General features: G+C 37.3%; 2 protein-coding genes across 2 annotated transcripts; one reads left to right on the forward strand and one right to left on the reverse strand.

Annotated features, from left to right (window-relative positions):
* Positions 1–2836: 2836 nt before the first annotated feature.
* LOC108774497 (putative sodium-dependent multivitamin transporter) lies at positions 2837–6472 on the reverse strand. Its single transcript, XM_018540627.1, has 4 exons — positions 6355–6472; positions 5350–5567; positions 5032–5282; positions 2837–2951 (listed from the first exon to the last, which is right to left on the reverse strand). Exons 1-4 carry the CDS (start codon positions 6470–6472, stop codon positions 2837–2839), a joined length of 702 nt encoding a protein of 233 aa, XP_018396129.1.
* An 872-nt stretch (positions 6473–7344) lies between these two features.
* Positions 7345–8384, forward strand: LOC108774498 (uncharacterized). The gene is made up of 2 exons (XM_018540628.1): positions 7345–7761; positions 8313–8384. Exons 1-2 carry the CDS (start codon positions 7345–7347, stop codon positions 8382–8384), a joined length of 489 nt encoding a protein of 162 aa, XP_018396130.1.
* The last annotated feature ends 5783 nt before the right edge of the window (positions 8385–14167 follow it).

Genomic DNA, 14167 nt, shown 5'->3' on the forward strand with positions numbered 1-14167 from the left:
CACTTTTGTATTTTCGCTCGCTTTGCCACGCTCCCTCCTTCTGAAAAGAGCGCTACCTGCGTTCCCCTTCTCCTCCGCGTTCGCTTATCAGCGTTCGTTTCTGCGTTCGTTTGCGTTCGTTCGCTTCCGTATCTGTTCGTTCGCCACTTCCGTCTTCTTCTTCCTAGTTCGTTTTCGTCCAAGCATGCAGCAGCATGATTTTTCTTTACGCTTATTATATAGTCTTTAAGTTTGCACTAGTTCACCTTCTGTGTTCTACGCTTGTCAAGCATGCACATGCATGAGTTTAATAAGAATAAATAAGTATCATTATCAACTATGTTTTCGTGTTGCTTCTTGCCAACACTGGTCCTTCGAGCATTATCACACGCTGCATCAAGCATAGCCAATTAATACTTGAGCCACAAGGCTTTCATAAGAGAAAATAGCGCTACACATAGCGCATAGAGGCACAAGCCCGCACAAATACATTTCCACGGAGATCCGACAACACTTCGAAAACTGCGAAGTGTTCAATTCAGTACGAGTTCACTATTCGCTACACGCCTCAACAAAACGGAGTCGCCGAACGAATGAATAGGACTCTAATTGAGAAAGCACGGTGTATGATTCTGAACTCTAAGATGAGTAAGGTTTACTGATCGGAAGCGGTGATTGCTGCAGTTTATTTGACCAATCGTAGCCCAACAAGTGCGCTGAAAGGTAAGCTGCCGGCCGAACTTTGATTTGGAGAAAAACAAGATCTTCAGAAATTAAAAATGTTTGGATTTATAGCATACCTCCATATTCCAAAGGAATTAGTGAACGAAAAATTCGAATCACGTTCTAAACGTTGCAAAATGATAGGCTACTGTGCGAACGGATATCGACTCTGGTGCCCTGAAGACAACAAAATAATTTTAGGACGAGATGTTATTTTTATTGAATCAAAATTCACATTCGGAACTGGAGACTTCTACGATGGCTTAATTCAACAGAAAACAACAGACTTGGAAGAAACTAATAGGATCTCAAATCTAGACGGAACAGCAGATACAGGAAGAGAAGAGAAAGTTGAGTCAGATGATTCGTATACACCGTCGAAACAGGACATCGAAAAGTTAGGAAGAGGTGTACGAGTCAGAAACAAACCCAAGTATCTGGAAGACTATACTGTATTGGCATTATCTGCGGAATCATTCGTAGAAGACATCCCCGGACAATTTGATGATATACAAGGAAGAGACGATGAAGAACAGTGGCTGCTTGCAGTAAATGAAGAGATGAAATCACTCATGGAAAATAAAACTTGGAATTTGGTAACACTTCCTCCTGGAAGAAAAGCACTCGATAATAGGTGGGTGTTCAAAATCAAAAGAGGTCTAGATGGAAATATCAATAAGTACAAGTAGCACGTCTAGTTATTAAAGGATGTTCACAAAGGAAGGGACTGGACTATGATGAGACTTATGCGCCTGTTGCGGTACGAACTCTTCTTTCAATTGTGAACAAATTCAAGCTCAAAACCAGACAGTTAGATGTCAAAAACGCTTTCTTACATGGATCAATCAGTGAAACTATCTACATGAAACAACCTCAAAGATTTATCAAGGATGGTGATCTCGTTTGCAAACTAAATCGCTCGTTATACAGATTGAAACAAGCACTACGAGCTTGGAACGCTAGATTTCATTCTATAGTATATTCTACGTCAAGGACTGAGGAGATCAGAACGAGACAACTGTTTATATTCAGGTTTTTCAGAGGATCATAGTATCTACCTGTTGTTATACGTGGATGACATCCTTATTGCAGGAAACAATGAAGATTGGATGCGGAAGATTGTAAACTCACTTAAGAGAGAGTTTTCTATGAAAGACATCGGCGAATCCAAGATCTTTCTTGGGATAAGAATTGAGCAAACGATGGAAGGAATATTCCTAAGTCAAAGGATATATATGGAGAATATGCTCTCTCGATTTGGAATGTTGGACTGTAAACCCGCAAAAACGTCCATGGAAACGAGTTTCGGAAAATACAAGGACGAAGGAGAGACAATAATAGAGTTGAAACCTTACAGAGAACTTGTGTGATGTATCTCATGCTAACTACACGACCAGACCTGAGTGCTGCAGTAAACTTTTCAGTCGTTTTCAAAGCAACGCTAAACTTATTCACTGGAAAGGTTTAAAACAGATTCTTCGATACATAAAGGGTACTCTAAATTATGGATTGTTTTTTAGAAGTAATCCGGATCCGGAAGCACCGCTTAAGATTTACGTAGATGCCAACTGGACCACGGATGATGATCGTAAGTCCACCACTGGATATCTGCTGCAAGTTTTTGGATCTGCAGTAGGCTGATCAACGAGGAAGCAAACTGCAGTAACGTTATCCTCAATGGAAGCAGAATACGTTGCATTAGCAACGGCTCTAACTGAAGTGATTTGGTTAAAAGGACTTCTAGGAGACTTTAATATTTACAATAATAATCCTGTGTTAGTTTACGAGGACAACCAATCTGTCATCCATCTCTTGAGTAGATGGGAGCACCGTAGACTTAAACACGTAGATGTAAAATATAACTTTGTTCGCGATATGCATCGAAATAAAGAGATAGATGTACAATACCTAAGTACCAAAGAGCAAATAGCGGACATGTTGATGAAGAGTTTGGCGGGGGACCAATTTATAAAATTACGCTCTCATCTTGGTGTGTGTGAAGCTTAAGTAATTATTTGTTTGCATCCTTCATACATTGAGGCGGGGTGTTGGAATATGCAATGTATAGTATGTAGGCTGTTCTTAGTTTCAGCAGATTCCGCAGTAGAGTCTGTCGTCACTACATTAGTATGCTTTATTGGTATATGTTTCTTTGTTCTTTGCTCTTTGCGCCTGCGCTTATTCGTTTGTCTTTATGCGGATCAGTCTGGCTTGTAACTTGCTGCTGTAAACACGTTGTATTAAACTCTCTGTATCATACATAATCAAGTTCGTCAACTTCTCTTTACAATCCCCAAAACCAACACTCATCAATTCAATGAAGATCACTGCTGACGAAAATATAAATAAAATCAAATAACACGAAAACTGTAGAAACCATAGGGCGTAGAAACGCAACAGTCCTGACGTCACTTTTTTACTGTCGAGAATGGGAACACTTCTCCAATCAGTAAGATGACGTCACCCTAGTAATATTATTTTACTGACTGGCAAAGGGACATATGGGAAGACAGCCACGTTTCGAGTCCATCTTTTTCATGGCCGACCGCTTGAGCTTGATCTTCTTCATATTACTTCGTGGTCGCATCAAAAGGAAAATAATTAACTCTTAAGCCGCTTCTTACAGTTGCTTGAAAGATCGTGAAAATGTGTGAAAATTAAGTGCACGAAATTACTTTTTGATTAGATTAATATTCATTCTTTTATAATTTTACACCAAAACTTGGTTAAAAAGAGCCAAGAATTATGTTGTGGATCTAATATTTGAAGCACTTACTTAAATCAAAGATATGTAGCTTTGACCGGTATAGACCTTATTTCTTGCTTGCTCAATATTTTAACAAATTTATTGCCAGTGTGTTGTCATACACTGCGCAGTTTGCTTCTGAATAATTATTCTATATGTTGAACCAATTATAATTGTATACAATAGTAGAGCATGATAATATAGGCTATTGATTATGTCATATAGAAAGGAACTAATACGTTCACGGGTTTTTATTGTTGGATTCGGTCAATGGGTCATTTAATAAGAAAAAACCGCGGAGTACTATTAAATTAGAGGGTGGAAATCGGAGATAGGGGTGAAAAAGCTCCCTTTTCAGTTTTTTCAATATATCTCGCGAACGAAGCAAAATTTCGATATGCTTTATAAGAAATTTTTTGTAGATAATTAAATTTCCGATCGGAATAGGTTTTTTAAAAAATTAAAAAAAATTTTTTTCATGCCGAACAAGTAGAAACAAAAAATTGAAAAACAGCAAAAAATCCGAATTTTGTTGCTTTTCTACTTTTTTGCCTATAACTTTCTTTTGGTCAGAGATAGGTATAGGGAATGCTTCATAGAAAAAAAAGTAGACAAAATTTCCTTTAAAATGCTGTAGTCAAAAATTTTTTTTAGGTTAAAATTGGTCCAAATATGGCCACTCGAATATAGCAATTTTTTTCGATTTTCATCCCTCTTATACTGATATTGTTTCAATTCTCATTTTGTTGGACAAATTATTATTTTACTCAATAAAAAAAACCAATTTATGTAAAGTAACTTTTTTATTGAGTAAAATAATAATTTGTCCAACAAAATGAGAATTGAAACAATATCAGTATAAGAGGGATGAAAATCGAAAAAAATTGCTATATTCGAGTGGCCATATTTGGACCAATTTTAACCTAAAAAAAATTTTTGACTACAGCATTTTAAAGGAAATTTTGTCTACTTTTTTTTCTATGAAGCATTCCCTATACCTATCTCTGACCAAAAGAAAGTTATAGGCAAAAAAGTAGAAAAGCAACAAAATTCGGATTTTTTGCTGTTTTTCAATTTTTTGTTTCTACTTGTTCGGCATGAAAAACATTTTTTTTAATTTTTTAAAAAACCTATTCCGATCGGAAATTTAATTATCTACAAAAAATTTCTTATAAAGCATATCGAAATTTTGCTTCGTTCGCGAGATATATTGAAAAAACTGAAAAGGGAGCTTTTTCACCCCTATCTCCGATTTCCACCCTCTAATTTAATAGTACTCCGCGGTTTTTTCTTATTAAATGACCCATTGACCGAATCCAACAATAAAAACCCGTGAACGTATTAGTTCCTTTTTGCCATGATTTTTAAGACGTAATCAATAGCCTAATAATGCTCTAATGTTGTACACAGTTGTAATGGTAAAAATATGGACATTCTAACGATTAGCTCGAGCGCGTCCGATACATGTATAATTACTTTAATGATCTAGCTGCTGATATTTCTACTTGCCTCTATTTCCATATTTTTCAGCAAAACCATTTTTACCATTCTTTTCGTGTAATTATTTTTGATGAATCACTTACTTGGAAAAATTTATGACGTTCTGCACAATAAATATCGTCATATTTGTACTATTCTTATCGCAGCCTTCGATGGTAGTTGGTAATTTAGGTGGTACAGGACGTGGCTGACCAAAGACGATCCAGCATAGAAATGAAAATGCCGTAAGAGCACCAACTATCGTGCCACCTTCTGTCGCCGATTCCGTGGCCATGCCAAGAGTAAAAATACCTAACATCGGACTGCCGATTACTCCCAAGACAGTGAAAATAGCCTAAGGGGCCAAAGATATTTATTTTCTCTTCATCGATCTTATATTTAGATATAGTAACGAGCATTACCTGAACTACACCACTCACAAATTGCGCTAAAAATGCCAGTGCAATGGAAACAATACCTATTATGAAAGCGAGCACTTTAACAATGGAGGCTGACTTTGAAGGGGAGAATTCACGCCCCTTAAACTTTCTATACAAGGGTTTTAAATAATCCTCCAACATTATTGCCGCCAAAGAATTCAACGCCGCAGAAATTGTGCTGAGGCTTGCGCTAAAAATACCTAAAAATCCATAAATAGACTAAATTTAATTAGTGGCAAAGTAAATTAATAAAAGCATATATAATTATCAAGCGCGGAAATTGATACGCAAATATAAAAACAAAATTTAATGCAATGAGATTTTAATTATACAATATTACATATTATTATTAAAGCTTCCAAATCAATTATATATAAGGTGTCAAATAAGTCCCGGGACGGCTGAATATTTTCTCAAGTAAGGTATTTTTGAAAAAGGTCAAGATCATTTCTGAAGTAACTTTCAACGAGGAATTCAACGGTGACCTTCAATTTGACCTTGAGCTTGACCTTCAAGGTTATTTTAAAATTAACTTTGTTTTTTTAAATAGAAACCCCCTTTTTTGACACCGGCAATCGAAAGAGCGGGAAATTTTACGTTCAGATATGTACTTAAGTCATAGTGTTTGACCTTGAGGGTCACTCTAAGGTCATTCAAACTCGAGCAAAGTCTGGATATCTTTTGTAATAAAAGCATGACATTGAAGATGACCTTGTAACGATGCCCCCCTAAATGGTATCGTCACTACTGTACATGTCTGCAAATAAGGCTCTATATCGGAAATAATTCACAGGTACCGGTCGCCGAAACCGCCAGTCTCGTCGGAAAATGCCTATCGACGCCGGAGACCGCCGATCGGAAATCCTCTCTTCCACGAGAAGCTGATCGGCGGAAAATACCGAGACCGACCGGAGTATTGCGAACGAGACTGGCGGCTCCGTATAAAATACCGCGTCGACTACGCGACGCGGCCTTTTTTCCTATCACCAGCCGTACCGCACACTTCCGAATCACCAGCTCCTTCACAGTGCTCCGAGACCGACATCCAAGACCTGCTCGTTCCGACGAACCTAGGGGGTAGGGTGTTCTCTGCCTCTGCGGGCATTCTCGGCCTCCGGACAACCGCTGCAGCTTCCTACACACCTCCGCACCTTTTGTTCGTCCTATCTCGAATATTCCTGTCCCGATAACTGGCACTCGAAAGGGGGTAGGGCGCTCTCTGCCTCTGTCGGGCGTTCCCGGCCGCTGGTTATCGGATCCGTTTCCTTCTCTTCTCAACCATCTTCGATTTACGCGTCGCGCCGCGATTCTCTGCTGGCGTATACCCGCGTTCCGCCGCGTTGCAAATCGCCGTAATAGCTCGCGACCGTTTGTAAATATCCTGCGCGTTTAGAATTAAGTCTCGTTGCATTGTCCGCGTCCGCTTTGCGATTATATATATATTTCTGTTATCCGCGTTCGTCTAGTTCTTCGTCCATATCACCGTGATTTGCGTCCGTATTCTGTATTATATTTTCTTTATGTTATATCTTCGTGTGTTATAATATCTTTGCTTTTGTTGTAATAAATTGTGTTTGTCATCAAACTATCACTTTTATATTCTTTCTTTTCTTCTGCGATTTCCGACTTATCACGTATTTCCGAAACACCGATCCGACGCGAATACTCCTTCCGCCGAACCTTTTTTATACGCATTCCCGACGAGCTAGTCCGAGTATAAAAATCAGGTAGTTACAACCTTCAAGGTCATTTCAAGGTCAACTTTTTTTATTTACTTATAGCATTACCCTGCGTATTGGAACAAACATAAGCACACCTATTTCCATTGAAGGACGCACAATCGAAGAAGTCAACGACTTTGTATATCTTGGATGCGTAATTGCCAAAGACGGATAAACCAACATCGATGTTAGCAAAAGAATAAACAAGGCCCGACAAGTCTTCCTCAGACTTAATAAAATATGGAGAAACTCAAAGATGTCTAACTTACATAAGCTTCATTTATTCAATGCCTGCATCAAATCTGTGCTGCTATACAGTTGCGAGACCTGGAAAAACACAGATGGACTGATAAACAAATTTCAGGTCTTTGTGAACAAATGTCTGCGACGAATTCTGAGACTGTTCTGGCCAAACTCGCCAACTAATGAAGAACTACTGCGCGCCTCCAAGCAAGAAAAAATAGACACTGAAATCCGCCGCAGAAAATGGAAATGGATCGGCCATACTCTGAGAAAAGATCCGCATAACATAACTCGCATGGCCATGGAATACAATCCGCAAGGAAAGCGCAAAACAGGAAGATCTGCCATGTCTTGGAGGAGAACAATAGATAACGAAATCAAATCTATTGGAAAATGCTGGACAGAAATAAAAACGATTGACCAAAATAGAGTAAGATGGAGGAGACTCGTAGACGTCCTATGCTCCACATAAAGGAGATAAAAGGAGTGATGATGATAGCATTACCCATGAATAACGACGTGGACGTAGTAAAATCTATTCCCTTTGTGGTGCTTGATTAGCGTGAGTTCCCTCGCATCTCACGTCCGGGGTGCTTAATTAGCGTGAGTCCTCTCGCCTCTCACGTCCGGGGTGCTTGATTAGCGTGTTTTCTTTCAAGATTCTCTCATGTTTTCTTTCAAGATTCGAAGTTCAGCGCAGATGTTCAAACTGTAAACCTTGAGCTGAAAAGAAATATTTGTAAAGAAAAATAAGAATTAAATGGAATAACTTTTACGACGTAAACGCTCCCAAATATTTCTTTTCAAACAAGTCGTTTGTCTTTCTAACTGATAGTTTTCATTTTATTACTTGCGGATGAATCTCTGTCACTATTTTTTTATCTTATACGAATTTACGAATTAAAACTAAATTTACGTACGTACATACGATTTTCGTATTATCTTAATCTCAATAAAGGGACGTTCGAGCGTATTTTATAGATACTCAGTTTCCTCATAGATGGATTGGAAGAAGAGGTGAAATCGAGTGGCCTGCTAGATCCCCTGATCTGACGCCTTTTGATTATTTTCTTTGGGAATTTTATTTAAAGAGTAAAGTATACGACACTCAAACACAAAGCTTAGATGAACTGCGGAATCGGATTATGCAAGAGGCCGCTTTAATTGATAGAGTGATGATTCGTAATGCTGTAACTCATTTTTATAACCGCATAGCTTTTTGTCAAGAAGCTCAAGGTTTGCAGTTTGAACATCTGCGCTGAACTTCGAATCTTGAAAGAAAACATGAGAGAATCTTGAAAAAAAACACGCTAATCAAGCACCCCGAACGTGAGAGGCGAGAGGACTCACGCTAATCAAGCACCCCGGACGCGAGAAGCGAAGGGACTCACGCTAATTAAGCACCTCAAAGGGAATAGATTTTACTATGTCCACGTCGTTATTCATGGGTAATGCTATAAGTAAATAAAAAAAGTTGACCTTGAAATGACCTTGAAATGACCTTGAAGGTCATCTTCAATGTCATGCTTCTATTACAAAAGATATCCAGACTTTGCTCGAGTTTAAATGACCTTAGAGTGACCCTCAAGGTCAAACACTACTTATGACTTAAGTACATATCTGAACGTAAAATTTCCGGCTCTTTCGATTGCCGGTGTCAAAAAAGGGGATTTCTATTTAAAAAAACAAAGTTAACCTTGAAATGACCTTGAAGATCAAGCTCAAGGTCAAATTAAAGGTCACCGTTGAATTCCTCGTTGAAAGTTACTTCAGAAATGATCTTGACCTTTTTCAAAAATACCTTACTTGAGAAAATATTCAGCCGTCCCGGGACTTATTTGACACCCTGGCTGTTTTCGAGTCATCTTAAGACCTTAGAAACTCTATTAAACATAAAAGGTTTAAATATGCTATAAAACTGTATCGCTTAGTACTACACGAAGTAATTATATATACATGTAATTATAGATACATGTTCAAAAATTAATAAAAATTGCACTGCAAAAAACGAGCGATTAATAAAAAATAGCCCAAAGAACAGTCGGTGTAAAAAGAAATAAATATCTTGTTAGAAAATAAATTAACATCGGATATACTTCCGAAAAGGACGGGCCGGAAATTCTTAGCGCGCATATGTTTTCTAACGTTTTTTGATGTGCTGAATTCGAATATCATGATGAAAATTGGCGGAAATGCGATTCATTTTTTTGCGTTTATTTCGAAAAGAACAAATCTGACAAAAAAATTTTTCAAACAAAAAATGTAGAGCATAAAATTCTCTACAAAAAAGGTTATATGCATTTTCTTCGTATTATTAACGGTAACCCCGTAAATGAGGGCTAAGTACATAAATCAACCATTACAGCAACTACTACGCAACATTCACGTGGGTTCGATTATCGCCTTACTTGATTGAAATAGTTTAGGAACTATTTCCAGGATAGACGGTCTTTATGTCGGCTGTCAGTTGCGTGAACGGATCTGAACCTAATTTTGTAACACGCCGGCGCCACAAAAATTCGCAAAGATGTTCAGATAGCTTTTCTTTTTTTACGCCTCCACGAGAGAGAAACCGCCGCATCCATCGCCAAGAAGACTCTATATTTTGCGTGTGGACTCCAGTTTCGGCATTCACGAACTCCGCGGAATGATTCATTGTTTTGTGAATGTAACCGTGATCTTGAAGGTTTATGTACCCCTTCCAACAATCAGTATAGATCTCTGTCCCGGGAGCAACATGTTTTTTGATCAAATTGATCAAAGTATCTTGATCTCTCTTGTTAGCGGGACAAATTTCTAACCGATATTTATGTGATTGTCCTCTCTGGATCATTCCGAGAATCCACGAACCTTCTACGACACGTCCTCTCTGGTACTTTCGACGACCGATCTTGCATTCGTCAATTTCAACAATTTCATCAGCACCACCAATTTGGCCTTCTTCGTCGAGCTATTCGTCAAGAGCAATCATACAGATTTCTCTGCAGAATGAAAATCTGTCAGCTACTGTCTCCAATGAAATTGTTTTTCCGTCAAGAATGCTGCATTCACGTACAGTTTGCTGAAAATTAAAATTAACAGCAAAACTGTACGTAATGAGAATACACGTAGCTGCAGATACATGGCATCTCTCAAACCATGTATTTTCAGCCACTGACACACTGTGACGATTGCGCTTAAAATCGCAGACGAACATACCGCAAACATGCTTCGACTCTTCCAAAGCCATGTATTTTCTATGTTTACGGCAATACCTTTCAGTTGGAATCAGCTCCATTTCTCTCAATAATTTAAGCGTGTCTTCACGACTCCGAACATGAGCCGACAAGCTAAAGATGTTATAGCGCTCCGTCATTCCGTACAAATGATTTTCATACAAACAGCTGAAGAATAAATTACATTGGGAATGAAGTCTGCATATGACCAATCCGTAACCGTACTATTCTCGCGGGCAACAGAGAAACCTCGGGCGACATAACGTGGACAACGCTGGAACTAAATATATATACACTTGTGCCTGAACCTGCGCGACATGCAGTATTCGTGCGTACCGAATACCACCGAACACACACACACACACACACACACACACACACACACACACACGGGCGGGCCTTCGGCCACCCCCCCGCACCCACACCGTCACAGAGGTCTGCCCCGACAGTACTATCATAGCAACAGTATAATCGTAGAAGTCCTGTGCCCCTGTGCAGGGGGGAGGGGAAGGTTAAAGTAACTTCGCGTGGAAAGTTTAACGTTTCTGAACAGGGAAAGGTGTAGAATAGTACTTAATATCATACATGTATTATACAAGCTATGCCGATTATATCAGGTTTAGCCCTCATTTACGGGATTACCGTTGATAATACAAAGAAAATGCATATAACCTTCTTTGTAGAGAATTTCATGCTCTACATTTTTTGTTTCAAACGTTTTTTTGTCAGATTTGTAGTTTTTGAAATAAATGCAAAAAAATGAAAAAAAAAAGCTATTTTTATGGGTTTTTCGTGGTTTTCACCATGATAATCGCATTTCCGCTAATTTTCATCATGATATTCGAATTCAGCACATCAAAAAACGTCAGAAAACATATGCGCGCTAAGAATTTCCGGCCCGTCCTTTTCGGAAGTACACCCTCCATTTTAAATGGTTTTTTGGAAAACCATTTCCATTATACATTTGAAATAGAATCATGTCTATCATTTAACCATTTATAAAATAGGTAAATGGTTTTTTTATGTATTCATAAATTTTCCCTTAAGAAGAATCAAGTATCGTGGTTGGTGAAAACACAGTTTCTTCTATTGCGATGTTGTCTGATACATTTAAAAAACAATTGTTACTCAAAGCAAATAGTGCGTTTATTAAATAAAATAAAACTGTATTACTGTAAAATGTATTTTCTTTAACAAATATTAAAATCTTTTTAAGATCGTACAATGATAAACAATAACAAGATGAAGGTAGCCAATAACGGTTGTTCGATAACTAACTTAGGTTCGGTTTTTACTAACTAACAGAATCCAGGAAAACGATGTATAACGTAGACAATATTAAGTTTTAAATTTTAATACACTTGAATAAACAATTATGATATAAATATAATGAATTAACTTACTTAAACAGATTAATAAATGAGATTTAATTAGATAAACAAGCGAGTCTATGGTTATATAAAATATGTCTCTAAAATTAACGTAAACAAATAAGGAATTTAAAGATAGATAATTATGAACTATAAGAAAAAACTGTAAAGAAGTATCGACATCGTTCCTGATTCAGCATACAGAAGTAGCTTCCCTCTGACAGACGGCACAGAAGTACGTTGACAGAAGTAACAGAAACGAGAATAACTGAAAATAAAAGTACTTACGAATCAGTTAGCAAATGGAATCGGCGTCCAGCCGCATGTGTACCCACACAAACTGATGTGGATTGTAAGCTCGGCTTTAAGCCGCCAACCTTAAGCGTGATTTGAAGGAATGATCCTTCAACTAAATCTTATATTCTTTCTCTTTCTCTCTATCTCTGTCTCTCTAAGGTACCTGGAGATTATCAAATTGCTTCCCACCGAATGTGGAATCAATGGCTGCCTTCTTCGTGTGAATCGTATACACTTCCTTGATCTTCGAGAACGTTCCATCTATCGTATCTGTCAACTATGCTTGACCAGGCTCACAGCCTCACTTGATAATCACATCGGCTACTAGCCTCACATGAGCTCTAAGCTCCACACGATTATTAATCAATCAGCGTTAACGCATAACTAGCTTTCTTAACAAAATTGCACAAGCAACGAAAACGGTCGACCTGCTTCTCAATATGGCGACCGAAGAAGAATAACGACCGCATTAGCGAAGAAGAAGAAGAACCGCAAGCGACAAAAAGAACGTTCAGCGCCTCGCTCGGCCTTCTCGAGTATCACCTTAATAATTGCTCATGGCGGTCTTTGAGTTACCGACCTTGAGGATAAATATACCACCGGGCAAACGACCTGAACTTTAAACAACGGTCAAAGCTGGATCACAATGCTTATTATAATTATGTGTGAATTTTGTATACTGCGTATGTAATTATAGTCCCCCCATATAAATGTTGTTTATCATTGTACGGTCTTAAAAAGATTTTAATATTTGTTAATACACGTCGAGCCTGAAAAAGACGTTATTCCTACTTTAGATAAATATTGCGAAGAATATTACTACGTCGACGCGCCATCAGAGGTCTATCGATATTCGCAAATGTTGAGATACGCGTATACCCTCTTTATATAGAATCTCGATTTAATAACTTACACAGGCGTCTAAGGTAGGTTTCCACTACAATGCCTTACTGATAAGTCCAGTAGTGGAAACCGGGACAAAACGCTAAAATTATGTAATATTCTTCGTAATACATAAGAATTACAGAATTATAAATACGGAAATTTAAAATTATCATTTTCAGATTTTAATATGTCATTCAAAACACTATTAAGATCCATGATGCTATGAGCATCAAAAATTGTTAATCAATTAAAATTCGTGATATTACTGCGGTAGTAAGTATGTATGCGTCAATGCTGAAAAACTATCATACTTGATAGTTCTATCAAATTTCTATCATATTTGAACTATCATATTTGATGCGTCAATGCTGAAAAACTATTATATGGGGGGACTACATACGCTGTATACAAAATTCACACATAATTATAATAAGCATTGTGATCCAGCTTTGACCGTTATTGCCTTCCTTCTTCTTGTTGTTGTATTTTTTTTAATTTTTTATAGTTATCCCAATAAATTGTGAATTAAACTGTAATATAAAGTAGAAATTAATTACGGATCCATAAATATCGATTTTAATTTAAAAAAAATGAATGTTCCAGCATTATGCAAAATAATTTCAAACATAAAATACTTAAAAATATGTATACCAAGAAAGACCATTTTGCATTTGAAAACCATTTAAAATTTATATTTAAAATGGATTAAAAGAATCTATTTTACATTTTGTATTTTAAATACACTTTTTAAAAGTATTTTATATTTAGTATTTTAAATGGAATTCGAAAGGCATTTTACCAGCCCTGCTCGATTTATCGGTGAGCCGGGTAAGGGGGAGATGTGAAACTCGTGCGCATCCGCCCTTCCACATCAATACAATCCCCAAGGCTATTTTCACTAACAGTCTAATATTAACGCATCAATTTTCTTTATTACTTTCATTAAAAAAAAATTTTTTTCAATAAAGTTTTTTACAATTAAATAAAATAATTTTTCAAAATTTCTTTTTTTAAATATTCGTTGTACCAGTTAGCAGTCGGGTTCTTATTTTAATTAATATTTTAAGGT

Source organism: Cyphomyrmex costatus, unplaced genomic scaffold (assembly GCF_001594065.2).
Source record: "Cyphomyrmex costatus isolate MS0001 unplaced genomic scaffold, Ccosl1.0 scaffold256, whole genome shotgun sequence".
Taxonomy (NCBI): domain Eukaryota; kingdom Metazoa; phylum Arthropoda; class Insecta; order Hymenoptera; family Formicidae; genus Cyphomyrmex; species Cyphomyrmex costatus.